Source organism: Corvus cornix, chromosome Z (assembly GCF_000738735.6).
Source record: "Corvus cornix cornix isolate S_Up_H32 chromosome Z, ASM73873v5, whole genome shotgun sequence".
NCBI lineage: Eukaryota > Metazoa > Chordata > Aves > Passeriformes > Corvidae > Corvus > Corvus cornix.
Window position 1 is genome coordinate 58,463,937 of NC_046357.1, and position 15,996 is coordinate 58,479,932.

Here is a 15,996-nt window from a genome sequence, read left to right on the forward strand (position 1 = left end):
CAGTATTTGCATGGATGGAAAGTTTGTATTTTTTGGTCAAAACACTGTTTCCATCTTTTTTTTTGAGTGTAGTGTTTCATGTTCAGGCAGCAGAGCAATTTCTTCAGTAATTATGCAGAATCAATAAGTTTTTTCTTTGTGTTTGTCTTTGTTGTTTCTTTGATATGGCCTCTAGGATGCTGCAGGCAAGGTGCTGGACCGCTGGGCCATCATGTCCAGGGAAGAAGAGATCATTACCCTTCAGCAATTCCTGAGATTTGGAGAAACGAAATCTATCGTGGAGCTGATGGCAATTCAAGAAAAAGAAGGGCAGGCTGTGGCTGTGCCATCTTCAAAGACAGATTCAGATATAAGGACTTTTATTGAAAGCAATAATCGCACCAGGAGCCCAAGTCTCCTTGCTCACCTGGAGAATAGCAACCCTTCTAGCATTCATCATTTTGAAAACATCCCGAATAGCCTTGCATTCCTGCTTCCATTCCAGTACATAAATCCAGTCTCTGCTCCACTGCTGGGGCTGCCTCCAAATGGCCTCCTGCTGGAACAGCCAGCAATGAGGCTCCGTGAACCAAGCCTTACGACCCAAAATGAATATAATGAGAGCAGTGAATCTGAAGTTTCCCCTACGCCTTTCAAGAATGAGCAAGCATCCAGCAGGAATGCTTTGACCAGCATCACAAATGTGGAGCCCAAAACTGAGCCAGCATGTGTCTCTCCTGTTCAAACGCCTACACCAGTCAACGATTTATCGAAAACAGAACACACAAAAAGCTCATTCCGAATTCACAGAATGAGGAGAATGGGGTCAGCCTCCAGGAAAGGAAGAGTGTTTTGCAATGCGTGTGGCAAAACTTTCTATGACAAAGGTACTCTTAAAATCCACTACAATGCTGTGCACCTGAAAATCAAGCATCGATGCACTATTGAAGGCTGCAATATGGTCTTCAGCTCTCTTAGAAGCCGCAATCGCCACAGTGCTAACCCAAATCCCCGCCTCCACATGCCTATGCTAAGGAATAACCGTGACAAAGATCTAATTCGTGCTACATCAGGTGCCGCCACTCCTGTCATAGCAAGTACAAAATCCAACCTAACTTTAACAAGCCCTGGGCGTCCACCAATGGGGTTTACCACTCCCCCTCTAGACCCAGTACTACAGAACCCTCTTCCCAGTCAGCTGGTCTTCCCGGCTTTAAAGACTGTCCAACCTGTTCCTCCTTTTTACAGAAATTTGCTTACTCCTGGAGAGATGGTGAGTCCTCCAACCTCACTCCCAACCAGTCCCATAATACCAGCAGTGAGTGGAATGGAGCAGCATCCCCCTCCTCCTTCAGAGTCATCGGTACCTTCAGTGTTGATGCCCACCCCAGAGCCCAATGCAGACCTTGCCCCCAAGAAGAAGCCAAGGAAGTCAAGCATGCCAGTTAAAATTGAAAAGGAAGTTATTGACACTGCTGATGAGTTTGATGATGAAGATGAAGAGGTGAATGACAGGAGCACGATGGTGAATGACATTGGTCATGACAATCACTGCCATTCTCAGGAGGAAATGAGCCCAGGCCTGTCTGTGAAAGACTTTTCCAAAAGTGACAGAAGCAGATGTATGTCCAGACCAGACATAAGAAGGGCAGACAGCATGACATCAGAAGACCAGGAACATGAGAGAGACTATGAAAATGAGTCAGAGTCATCAGAGCCCAAATTGTGTGAAGAATCACTGGAAGGCGATGATCGCCTCCACGAACCTGGTGAAAAATCTATGATGCACAGTGACAGACCAGATGAAAACCACAATGACTCTTCCAACCAGGATGTCATTAAGGTGAAGGAAGAGTATACAGACCCTACATATGATATGTTCTATATGAGCCAATATGGACTGTACAATGGAGGCAGTGCCAGTATGGCTGCTCTTCATGAAAGTTTTGCTTCTACATTCAACTACAGCAGCCCTCAAAAGTTCTCCCCAGAAGGTGAAATGTGCTCCAGCCCAGATCCCAAGATCTGCTATGTTTGCAAGAAAAGTTTCAAGAGTTCCTACAGTGTGAAGCTTCACTACCGAAATGTTCATTTAAAAGAGATGCATGTCTGCACAGTGGCTGGCTGTAACGCTGCGTTCCCATCACGGAGAAGCAGAGACAGGTCAGTAAATATTAATTGATTTTCTGCATTATTAAATGTGTTGAATTATGGAAGAATAGGCAGTTTAGGCTATATGAAGAAATAGAGAAATGTACAGTAATGACAAGTGACAATTGGGTTCCCATGACATTGAAAGAGATTTATCATTTTAAGATTTTCATTGTTCCTTGGCATTCAGAATGGTATATATTGTGCCATCCTCTTAAATGTCATTATGCTTTCTATATTCCTGTGAACACATTTGTACTTCTGTTTATAAGCTGCAGACCTCGTTACATTTCTTTTCTTCTCCCTGTAACATTTAAAACAAGAAAACCTTCTATTAAGTGTATAGCAAATTATATACAATACAAATATCTCTTTGCATGCATATCAAAACACAGAACTAAGAAGGAGGGGAAGGGAGGATGGATGGTTGAATGGATGGATGGAGATAGGTAATGAAGAACTGGAATCATTTCCATCCTCATAGGGTCATACAAAAGCAAACAAGAAGCATTAGAAGGTTGTTCTTTATTAATTTTTAAAACTAGGTGCTATGTTGTAGTGAGAACAAGTATATATTAAGAAAATCATTGTCTGTTTCTTAAGTAGAGCCTACACACATCTCTATCCACTATGGTTTAGTCTACTTTATTTTTTCTGCATGTGAACAACTCCCTTCTCTACCAGAGGAAACTATGCACGTTCAGAGAGGAGAGGCTTCCCTACATATTTTTAAGATCAACCAGGGTATATTCTGCTGGCTGGCCCTTCAGATGACATCATGCCCAAGCTATGCTGCATCATTACAAAAGCAGTTGGGCTTAAACAGAAGCAGCTGGTCCATAAACTCTTTGGTTTAGAGGGGTCTTTTTTGGTTTTGGGGGTTTTTTGTTTGTTTTTTTTATAGCCTGTTCTTTTTGATTCCTAAGGAAAATGTAATATGGATGGAATTTATCAAGGTGATAGAATAACACAGTTATTTCATACTTGTGGATAAAAGTACTCTCATTTGATGATCATATTGTCACATAAGAAAATCTCTCTGGTTCATGGAGTAATGGTAAAATTGGGTCACCTCTTTTCCTTTAGTTGTGTTTCATATTTTTTCATTAGGCTGTAAAAATTCAGCAGACACAGGAAGGAAATTAACCCTAGCTAAACATTTCACACACAGCTCCTGATTTTTTGTATTTTTTTCATTGAAATTGATGTGCTTTGAAAGGAAATGTATCACATCTTTTAAAATAAAAGCAAGTTAGTGTTAAGGATACTGAGGAACCAAAATTCGCTCTTTTGATGAAGAGTACAGTCCCCAAATATCTCATGTCTTCTCTTATCATTTATGAAATCCACTAAACAGAAAAATATGAACAAACATAAGAATACAAATTCAAAACACCTAAGAAGGACAGTCTAGGAAGTTTGCATTTCAATAGGTTGAAACTACTGGATACAAAGCAGGTAAATCTAAATTGAGACTTTTCTTGTTGTGTGCTGATAAATTTCATGAGTCGAATTTGACAAGGGAAGTATGTGAGTCAGTGGCATAATCTATGCTGAGTTTAGATGTGTGCAACCCCTTTCAGTTCCTGAAATCATAATCTTTCTTAGTCAAGAATTTGGTTTGGTCAGTCTGTTTCCTCAAATGAATTATGAAAATCAGTTGTGTACTACACAAAACAGCTTTGCATTGAGCATGCAAAGTAAGAGCTTTAGGATTTGGAACTTCATGCAGTGTATTAAATTTCAGCAGTAACACATTGAAAGATCAAGGTAGTAATAAAGTTAGCATAGTAAAAATTTAGATGTTCTAAGAAAGAGTGACTGTGATGACATACATAAAATATTTCTGAGACAAGAACCTGAAAATAGGGCATATTTTAAATTTTTTTTAAACTACATAGGATACTCCTGTAAGATTATTGAAAGCAAGCATGAAATAAAAAACTGATTTAGTATCTTAATATGCAGGCTGCATATTTAAAGATAAAATTATTATTTGCTTATCATTTTGAGTTGTGTAAGGCACACAAGGCCATATTTTTACATCATTCCATTAGTAACATTCAGAATATGATTCAGTTATGTGGGACAAAAGACATTTGTAGGCATATTATATGCTTTAATTGCAAAGATTTAAGAATGGTTCTGTAATTCAAAAAATTCAAAGGTGTGGTACAATTTGAGTGCCCTTTTAGTTTTTGTTAGTTGTTTATCACTTTTGCTTTGCAACAGTAGTCAGGAAATGCCTTGAAAGAACCAAGAAATTCTCTCATGGTTCATTACAATTCTTTTAGATACTTGAGCAAGAAATATATACAAAATTTCCCTGGGCTTCCCATTTTTATCCAGAAGTGCAATGTCTAGAAATGTGCAGAAATGAAAGCATATGTACAGCATGTCAAAGAAAGCAGATGAAGAATTTAAGTAACATTTTCTAATACTTTGTCAAAAATAAGGCAGTTTTGTTAATAATAAAGTTAGGAAGTAAAATTTAAATTAATACATTCTCTCCCTTTTCTTTTTTTTTTGCTGGTGTTGGGGGTTTTTGTGTTTGTTAGGGGCATGGGTTTTTGTTTGTTTTTGTTTCTTTGCTTTGTTTGTTTGTTTGCGAACTCTTTAATTATCCCCAAAATTTTTCCATTCAATTTGTTTTAGGTTTTTTTCTGATCTTCCTTATAAATATATATTTATTTTTGAGAGAGAGACAGTAGATACAATTCCTAGCTTTTCAGATTATGGAGAGCACCAAGGAGATAACTGGATAACTGGATTAATAGCATTGCAAAGTGAGCATTTCTTCCAGCCACTTAAATCAATTTCACTTAAAAACTCAGGAGCGTTTTGCTAACAATTGCTGTATGAGAACGAAAAGTTAGCTACCTACTGCACACAGTAATAACTCCTGGAAAATATTTGAAATGGATTTGTGTCCCATTTTGGATTCATTACAAAAGTCTCTGTTATTTGCTTCTGTTGTGAGTCACTCACATAATCTTTGATTAGCTACAGTGTCTTTGCTTTGAAAATTAAGACAAAATTTTTTTCAGTACTTTCAGTGCTATCTCCTTAATGAAATTAGAGTTCTAGCTATTCCATGCCTTACAGTCTTGTGAAGTTTTTATCCTTTTTTTGTCATTTTATTAAGCCTATTACTAGCATTGAATTAATTATATTATTAATCCTATTATAACTAGTTAGATATCTAAAACTCACAGCTCTAACTATGTTGTGTAATAAAATACAAGTTTAAGTGGAAATAAATAACATTGGCTAACCCTTTTTGTTTCCTTTAGAGGCATCTAATTTGGCTTAAGTCCTTTTCCAATGCAACTCTATTTAATCAAAGGTTCATCAAATATTCTCCCTGCCCTGTACATACACAAAACTCCAAATTGTTGACAGCGGGTGGAGCTACTGTAAAATGGACTTTGGAAAGGAGGGTTTGTGATACAGACTGCTTGTTAGCAGAGGCAGCAGATCAAATCAGGAGCAAAAGCAGTGCTGCTTTGATGAAGGAGGTGTTTTATCTGTGTCAGAGCTGCACCGCCCCTTTTGTAGAAAGCATCCTGTAGCAATTTGTGCTGAGGTTGGTCAAATCTAGCTTTACCATTCCTACATCATTTGTGCCAAGGTCAACACCTGCATAAATACCCTTCTGCCTGAAATGTTGGAATATCCTCTGAGATCTTTGGCTAACCACTGCTAGTCCTTGCAAATTAGGGTCAAGATTACCAGAAGATTTCTGGATCCCACTTCACATGTGTTTTTTTCAATTCAGGAGGAAGGAAAGCAAAGTAAGGTAATGCTCCTTACTATCAATGACACAGTAATTTTGTTATCCCTCCTAAAAATTAAACATTATTGCTTTCAAATAGTCAAATTCTACTGAGCCTAGATTTTTTTTAAAAGCACCTATTTTCACCATTCTTCTGAGCTACAAGTAACATCACTCATTAAATCAGGTTTAATACCTAGACCTTTGGTCTTTCCCTCAGAGAAGTCTTTCTGACTTTCTTTTCCTAGAAGTACTAGACTTGAGTAAACCACTTTTCCTTCCATACTTCAACAACCACTTCCTGAATTAGCTGTTCATCCATTTCTGTTCTTGAATTTACTTCAGATGTACTTTCTTCTAAAGACATGATGTTCAGGCTATGTCTTGTTGCAGAAAGACAATGGAGATTAAATAGGGAAAGAGACCATATTAAAAGTTTTGCCAGAAACAGTGTCATAAACCTCCTTTTGAACAGAAAGACATCTTTCCAAGTAACTTTTTAGATGGAAAAGAGAGAGATGGGAAGAAGATAAGTTCCCTTGAGAAATGAGCACTTGAATGGAAAGATTTGTCCTTGAGGAATGAATTCTCTCTGGTGTCAGAGAAGGTCTTTCCTGCAAGTGAGAAGAAAGGGCCAGTGGCCACAGTGGTTAGATTCCCCTCTGATCTCTTTCCCAGCCTCATCTGTGAGTCTTGTCCCAGCAGACACTGAGTTTGCCTTACAAAGAGATAGGTGTGATTATTCCTTGAAGTCAGCACTGAATTACAGCTGCTCAGGGAATGATCCTGAACTGTGAATGAAACATGTGGATGGGAGCAGGGAAGAATTATTTCCTGACCAAAGGGGACGGTAATGCCAAAGTTTCATCTAAGTCTGTGTTGAAGAGCACATCCAGAGGTAAAGGTCTGAATGGTGCAACTTCTTAGAGCAGTTGGCTTCATTTTGGTCTCTCACCTATAAGAGCCAACGATTTTGTGGTCAAAACCAGTGATGAAAGAGGTGACAGGTGGGCCTTTTGCCTTCATTAGGTCTCGTTGAGAAACTGCTTTTTTTTTTTGAGGAGACAGAGCCATCTTCTCAGTTAGACCTAGTGCATCCTAAAACCCCATTTCACCTCAGTACTGACATTATTAAAATCAGTGGGTTTTAGACTAGGACACAACATTAATAGTAATATCAAAGGAAAGGTAAAAGGAAAACCATGTTTCCTCTCTCTCAAAGCATGGAAAATAAATTAATTCTCAGTGTACCTGTCCAGAGGAACAAAGTGAAAACTTTTAATCTTGTCTGTCTGCTACTTAAGTAGAACTATTCATTGCTCAGGTTTTTCTTTCAGGTTTAAGTTTTCTCAAAAAGTGAGCATGCATGCATATGCCTGTGCATGTGTGTGTGTGTGCGCGTGTGTGTTCCACAAGATGGGAAAGGTAATTGAGCCCCATGAATAAATTTAAAAACAAAATAATATCTTCTCAGGGTGACTTATAAATAAATATGAGGCAACTATTGGCGCCAAGTGTGATCATGACATTTGATTGCAAGTTAAATCAGTCCAGATTTAAAAATGTAAACTCCTTGATTTGTATGGATCAAGACATCTGTAGGTGGTTTATTAAAACCTGCTGATGTTTCCAGAACTAAATTTGTGCAGATATGGGCCTCTGGGTAGCTGTATTGAAAAAGCAGATACATACTTTTTGTCTGGTTACCTGACTTCCGGCCCTGTACAGGTGTGCTTGAATAAATTAACATCAGTTACCTATGATGAGCCACTGCACACATTATCAAGGGAGGTGAAGATGTGAGAAAGCTGTTACCTGCCTCCTGTTATCACCTCCCTGACACAACAGTACCCATTTTTTCATTGTCCTACCAGGCTTGGAATCTTCTACAGATAACTTTTTAGAGAATTATTTTCTATAAATGCACTCAATTCCAGTTCCAAGAAATAAAATACTTTGCGTCTGTCCACGGTAATTATTCCTGTAATTCCCCAAATATAATTAGCTGTCATATACAACTTGAATTTCCTCCAATAAGAACAAGGAAATCTGGTTTTAAGACATTAGGTGTTTGATGAACCATTTGTCAAGAGACAAAAATGATATCTGATAAATTTTTAAAAATATAAACACATTTTACACCTGTACTATTGTTTCTGGACGTGATGCAGTTCATGAAGAGACTAGCTGCATATCCAATACAATTGAATGAACCATTAGGTTTTCTCTTGCAGAGACACTAAGACGTGTGTCATTGCTAATGTTCACATAACTCTTCCTTACACAAGAGAAGCTGTATCATAAAGAAACGTTTTGTGCCACCCCTAACACAGATCTACTGATCTAACCTCTTCCATGAGTAGTCATGTTGAACAAAGACTGCCTGTCATATTGCATACTCACCAATGTGAACAGAAGAAGAGGAATTAAAACTAGAATGCATAGAAAAACTGTCTTCATAAGATTTTTAAATAGCATTTAAAAGAAAATAGATAAATTGAGGCACAAGGCTACTTATGTAAGTAAATATTGAAGGATCAGTTCTGATGTGGAGGGAATTCTTTTCCAACTACATACAGTCATTTGTTTGGGGTCTGAATTGGAAGTGGTGGTTGTTTTTAAAAACCACCTGCTGTCTACATTATCTTGTTCTGCTTTGGTATACAAAATTGTATCACTTAGGGAGGGAGAAGACAGTTTTTTGTGCAGTTCAAGAAGTCTCATTTTTATATGAACTTGCAAATAAGCCAAGGTATTTTCAGTGACCTGAAAAGCTTATTTAAACAAACTGCTACACCAGAATTAACATAGGTGGGAAACATAAGTAAACATTGAAAAGACTAGCCAAAAGCAAAACATGTATTGAGCAATATTTTCCCCCGGTATGTGCTGTGACAAATAGTGTAAATGTTTAATGTGTTTTGTCCAAGTTTCCTACATAAATTCTGTGTGTTTTCCGTTTGGTGAACAAGGTTATTCAGGAAGACAGGACTGGGGACATGAAGGCCTATCATAATACCCTAGTTGCCCCTAGGTTGCTAGGAAAACACTGGAAGAGTCACCAATATTTCAGAGAGTGAGAGACAATTAGTTTCAATTTATCTGAGTAAATGTAAAGCTGTACCCCATATATGAAGATGTCCCATCTTCCCTAGAGTCTTTTGGAAGTGGGTTAAATAAAACATCTACTCACATTAGTTCCCACAAGGAAAGGCTCTAGCTGTTCTTTTAAACTTAGCAGCAAAAGGCTGTAAGATTTCTGCTATAGAGAAGGAAGCTGTACTTTACAGATAGAAGATAACACCAGGACACTACTTCCAAAAGTCTGGGTGGAACAAGACTCTGCAACTTGAGAGATGTGGTCCTCTTAGATTTAGGAGTCTGGGGAGAAATAGTGAAGGGTGAGGGAAACACATTTGTGGCAATGTGTTCTCTGCTCTTTGGATTCACAGCTCTCAGTGAAGGACAGAGACACTCAGGCAGGTAAATGCTGTCATACATACATTCATGATCCATTCATTTGCTAGTTGTGCATGTCCGTTTGAAAAGAGAAACTTTCAATTAAAGAAGCAAACTTTCCATAAATCTTATACCTTGACCAAAGATTACTAATAGCTGAGACCATTTGCTTTCCCCCATAATGACAATGCTGCTCTTTCCCCTAGATTTGAGCTGTTTCATTCATTGGAACATGAACTGAGTGACTGTGTTGGGACATGTATGAATTAATGTGAGTAAGAAAATTGGTGAGGCAAGTCCGACAAGCAAAAACAAACAAACAAGCAAACCCATAACCAACCAGCCAACCAAAAAAAAAAACTACACCAAAAAAAACCCCAACAAATACTCCCTCAAAAACTGAAAGACGGAAAATTTACCAGGTGTAGAGATCTCCAAAAAGTTACAACATTTTTTGGATGATAGTGTGCCAGTCCTATCAGTATATCTAGACAGAGGCTGACATTTCAAAATATATTTTGAGGTAGAATTATGTAGCAGGTGACCAGTATAATAAAACAAAGATCATTTCGATTTCTATTCTACTGCTTTTTGACAAAATATGTCTTTGCTACTGAGACAGGTGAGGTGGGAGAGTTTTCCACTGAAATATGTCTTAGTAAAAGACGTTACTCAAAAAATAGTTGGCAATTATTGGGCTCTGGGTAAAAAAACCCCCACAAAATCCAACTTCTCTAAATCTGGGGCATTTTTTATGATTATACAAGGTGCTAGTCATTAGCAAATATGACAGGAGTAAAAGCAAATCTGTGAAGTAGAGCCTATAGTTTCAGAAATATACCGTTGAGTTAGAAAGTACTAGGGGTAAAGCTAAATGTACTGCTCACTACATATCTCAGGGTGATCCTGAAGAAAGACACACAGAGTTATGAATGAGATTTAAGTGCTCCACAAGTCAAGAGACCACTGTATAGGCACTGCAAGTGCACTGCAAGACACTGTGCACAGCTTTTCACTACCCCTTAATCCTGACCTGAAGGACTTGCAGTTTGCTGTCCTTTGTCTCTTCAGGCTAGCAGTGCCATGTACCAGTATATGTGATGTTATGCTGTTGTACTTCAGTAGAAACCACTCATTCACGTCCAGCACGTACACATAAAATGTTCTCTAATGGTATCTCTAGAGGTACCTCAGATGGTCTTTTGGGGCCCGAGGTAACACAGGAATACTTCAGGTGAGATACCACTTATGGCTCATCACAAGTTGACCTTTTAATGGCAAACACTGGATATTTCCTGACAACAGTTTTAGGCCAACTACTTCTAAAGAAAATCTAAGGCTTTTTGTAGCACTCCCTGCTTTCCAGCAACATCTTTTAAATGAGCTGTTTGTCATGTGCTAAGCAAACTTTTTTTAAAATTTTTAATTAGGAATTTATTTCACATTTAACCTTGCCCTAAATAGCATTGCTTTAAAAGATATGTCTAAGAAATAATTTAACATTTTTGCCATGAGGCACCTTCAAGCTTCATATAAATGGACCTGGAAGAGAAATAAAAGAGTTTTAGATTTTCCAGAAATGTACGCTCTCATAAAAGAGAAAGAATTGCAGGACTTTGTTGGCATTGTGTAAAAATGTAAAATGGTTTGTTTTGTATGGGGAAAACAGGGGGAGAGAAAGAAAGGATAAGATTGTAATAAGAAGATATTTTTTGCTGTCACTTTGGTTTTTCTTTTTTTTCTTTTTTTTTCTTTTGAATAAAAAGGGGGAAGAAGGCCCCAAGCTGTATGTCTGTGTCAAACTATATGAGTCTGAAACACAAGATGTAAATTATAGGGTTTATAAGTTATTATTTCCAATGTCACTGATTTTGATTCTAGTGCTTTACAAACTCTATTGCTTATTTTATTAACTCGGGAAAAGTGTTTCGCATTTCCAGTTCAATACATTTTTTTTCCTTTCTTTCCCTCTTCCTCATTCTCTCTCCTTTTCTTTGTTATGCCAGAATAAAGAAAGCAATTACAGTTCAGCCACTTGCAACCAAAAATACAAATGGGACATAGTTAATTTTGCTGCCTGTAAACCTTAGGTTGTACTTTTGTGTTTTACACACAATATGTGGAAATAAAAATAGACCAAACGTATATGTGTGTCTGTGGATGCGTGTACTGAAACAAAGACATACATTATGTTTTTAGATAAGGATGTAAAAATACAATGCATAGAAAGAGAACTTGGATTCCCTCTCAGAAGGTAAATGAGCCCTTGTTTCAAGAAGAATATGCACACAGGTTATATATTATGCAAGACTGAAAACCAGGATTTCATGAGGAGGGGTCTTGGAAGGAAGGATAACAGAACCTGCGCTGGATGTCTCTCAGGTCTGATAGCCAGATAGGGGAACAGCACTAATTCTGCAGCCTTTTTAGTCTGTTCTGTCACAGAAGGGGCACTGCTGGGTCAGTCAGCTCACTAGTAATTGTGTTTTACAGACTTCTAAAGCAATTGGCTCAGTCAGTCCCAATTCAATAAAAGTGTAGAGCGAGAGTGAGAGCACTTTTGTTCTATTTTTTACTTGAAATTATTTCATTCAGCAGTCTGTCTTTTTTATTACCAGGATTTGACATTAGCACTCCAAGCTATATTAGCATCCATTTCAGCAGTTCAGTAATGGTATTAAAAAAACACTTAACTTCAACGGTGAATGGTTGTATGACAGTACCATAAAAATCCACATTAAAAAAAAACTTATGTATTTGTCCCTGCAAATTATTTTTCACTCATTTAACCACTTCAAAACTACACTCTCTTGACTGGTGTTTGCAAGAGCTTTAGCAGCAAGGAAGGCTTGTAAAGGGGCTGCAACTGCAGCAACAATGGCATAAAGAGAAAAATGAAGACATTTAAAGAAGAAAAATGTGACTGGAACATGCAAGCACACATACATATACAACAAAGACCTTTCATTTTGAGTTGGTGCCTATCATTCATCAAATGAAGTAAGATTTTTAAACTCAAATCACTTGAGGTAAAATCTTTGGCATCTTTCAGATTTCTGGGATTTAATTTTGAACCCAGCACTCTCCAAGCTTGGGACGGCAGCCTAACTATCTTGGCACTGCCGCACATTCATAAATGACTGCATTAGGTTCTAAATTTTGATTAAACATTCTGTAATTAATCAATGGTAGACATGAAGCAGTTGGCAAGGTCCAGAGCTACAAAATGTTTAAGACATAAAACATTACAAAGTAATTAGAATGTGCTCCTTCAAGAGAAGGATTGCCTTCAATAAAGAGGTAAATGATAGCATCATGTTTATTGTGGACGTAGGCAGCCAGTGCAATATGATAAACTGCAGGAGATACACATATCAGTAATCATCCACATTATTAGTGTCATTAATCATAATTCTAAAAATATGACAGCAGCAGCCAACTTTTTGACCAATTTTGCCTCTGCCTGTTGGCCGTTATAACTTCACTAATAGACTGCAGAGCTCCTGTGCGTGGCAGTTTGCATTGAGAATGGAAGGTTAATTATATTTGAGCTGCTGATTCCTTCTCTCCTCGGAAAAGACTGAGCACTTTGACAATCCCAGGAGCTCACTGCTGTTAAACCAGTAAAAGTACTTTATTGAAATTTTCTTTGTTGGTCAGGAATGAGTAGATGTTTCAAATGAGATATAAGCGCCAGGCTGGGACGGCTGTTAATGTTTCTTCCAAAATAATCCTTGGACAGCAAGCTGAACTTAGAAATCTTTGCACATTCTCTTGTGGATGAGTAAAAAGTTGAGAATTTAATAAATGCTGACAATAGCATGTATAGAAGAATCTCAGAGGATAGAAATCACTGAGGAGTCGGGGCATCAATGGAGGGAGGTTGTAGGATAATCAGCTATCAGTTGACCTGATAGGGGTACTTATTTAGTAATGTAAAATTACTAATAAAGGAACCCTGTTGAAATGCCACATCATATTTGGTTTTATGTTTCCTCTGGTATTATATAAATAAGCCAGAGTTTTTAGACAGATGAACATTAGGAATGAGAATTACTATTGCATTTTGACCAAAATAAATGGTTTACAGATTTGCTGTGGAACCTGAAATCATGCAAAACTATCACTGGATCTCAGGTTTTATTATTATTTTGAACTTGAGGTTCAATCAGTAAAGAGTCTGTAAATCTTCTAAGCAAACCATGAGATAATGTGTTGCCATGCATCAACATCTGAGAGAAAAGATTGGTTTGAAAGCAGAGTTGGGGAAAGCTAGGAGTTCTGCCTGAATTTTATTTTTATTTTTGCATTTACTGAAACTTGTAATTCAGTAAAATTCATGAGTGGGAATCTGAACTGGAGGGTCTGTTTGTGTAAAAACTTGCAAAATTATCACATTTGGCTGTAATAGTAAAATGAAATGAAGGATGAAAATTTCTGATTACAAAATTTGAATCATATAATATTTAGATGATTTAGGTTTGAAAATAAATGTTAATGCATGTATTCTTCATCCCTTCAGTATTTCTTAAGGTGAAATTGGGTCCAATAATTTAGTACCTTGTGTCAAGGACCAGGAAATACTTCAACACAGAGGATATGAGGACTTAATGCATGACTGCAGTGTGCTGCACCAGCTAAACTTTTCTGTAGAGCTTGTGTAAATTGTAGAAACAGTTTTGGAGTGATAGTGGTGCTGAGCACCTGTTATGCCCATCAGAGGACCTTGTCATATGTATAATGACCTTCTTGTGCATGTAACATTGCGACACTGTATTAGTTCACTCAGAAAATATTCTGTCAGATAAATCCTCTTATTCTAAACTTTCTCATCGAGTCTGGTTATTAGACAAGAGTGCAGGCTATTTTGTAATGAGTCTGTTTTGCTTCCAGGCAGCTAGTAAAGTGAGAGGTTGAAATGTTGTAACGCAGTTTTGATCACTTCTGAGTAACTTTGGCAAGTACACCGGTCGTTGTGCTTTTTGTTTGTAACATCTTTTGATCTTTAATGAACAACAATAGTAATATTTTAAGAGTGCGACATAACCTCAATGGTTCTGAGCACACACAACAGTCGTGAAAGCGTAATTCTGTTCGCAGCATAAGGACTGTTTCACTAAACACCTCAACAGGTATGTACTGAATTATTGGACCTTTCAAGTATCCCAAACCTGACAGATTTCTTTTTAAAGAATTATTTGGTAGCAAACATTCCCATCAAATATCAATTTCATATTTAACCTGAGTATTTGCTCACACAGTCAACTATCCTGCCTTCCTAAATGCTATCACTGCATTAACATTTTTTATGCATTCCATGGTGATGATAAATTGTTTTCTGACTCTAACTGTGGCTTAAGTATGCAAAAGACAGTTTGCCACTGCCAACAAACCAATAATTCTCACTAGCATCTTCAGAGTTACAACATTTATAAAGTTGCAAAGTGGAGTAAACAAACCATCTGTTTGGCTTTACCATATATGTCATGCTCTCTTATTAGCATATTACGATTCATTTAGTAAACAAATTTGGTGATTTTGTTCATGTCAAAGTTAGAGGGAGCTTGACGATGATTAACATTCCTGGGACAGGCACATTAATACATTGCTTCCTCTGCAAAGTTAAATGGCTTCTCAGGAGAATCACCCCTTGTTGACAAGATGAGACTGTCAATTTTGTTTGCCTGCCACATTAGGGGCCGTAAGGGGATGGGAAGCTCTGAGAAAGAGGAGCAGTGTAGGCAGCATAATTCACTGTGAATTGAAAAAAGAAGTCTAATTCTGATAAATGGTCGACCCCAATACATCCTACCTGTTATTACAACAGACGTGCCGTATCTGTGCAGTAAATTAGTTAAACCCCTAAAGAGTTTGATGGGAGCTTATCTTCAAGTGAATAATTTGAGTGTAGAGGGAGCTGTCTTCGTGACCAGTGTGAGTGATTTGTTTCATATTGAAAGGGATTGAAATGACTGGGCTCCACATCTTTAATTTGCAAGAACTTGCTTGTCCTTTATTTCCTGTATTTAATAAGCACTGGGGTTTTTTTTTGCTTTTTTTAATAGATGCTGAACTGTATTTTACCTTTTGGATTTTCTTCCTATGCAAGGTTAATATTTTTCAGTTTCTATGCAATTTCAGGCCTCAAGAACTCATGCCATTACCCTGTTCCCAAGTAGCATAGTATTTTTTCCTTGACTCCTTCTAAAGTCTATCCCCTATACCTACTTTTCCCCTTACACTTAGAGGCAAATTAAATATGATCAAATACATGGAAGCACTAGTGTACAGACTTAAACCTTGTCCTTGTTCAGATAAATGTGGATTTTACAATTTAGGTCAGGTCAGGATTTCGAACCATTATTATCTTTGCTTAGATTTATGGATTTTTTTTCTTTTTAATTGAAAAAAAATCCCAAAACAAAACAAAACCAAAACCTTTATCAAAGACTGCTGATAGAGTGGCAAAATTAGAACAGTAAGTGAGAAAATAATTTCTTTAACAGTTTCCATTACTAATTAAATTCGAGGAACTGTTTTATTGTAGATTCTCTTAAGCAAGTGGGGGAAATTATTGCTGTTTCTTTCTTGAAGGAATATCAGAATTGAGGCCATATCTTTCTCATAAATAT

General features: G+C 37.3%; 1 protein-coding gene across 14 annotated transcripts in view; it reads left to right on the forward strand.

Annotated features, from left to right (window-relative positions):
* The window catches only part of BNC2 (basonuclin 2), a 349,580-nt gene that overhangs the window by 301,171 nt on the left and 32,413 nt on the right, over positions 1-15,996 (forward strand). For all 14 annotated transcript variants that reach the window (XM_039567529.1, XM_010392978.3, XM_019281976.2 and 11 more), the window contains one exon: positions 176-2,142. In XM_039567529.1, coding sequence (XP_039423463.1) covers positions 176-2,142 — 1,967 coding nt within the window. The remainder of the gene's footprint in view (positions 1-175; positions 2,143-15,996) is intronic.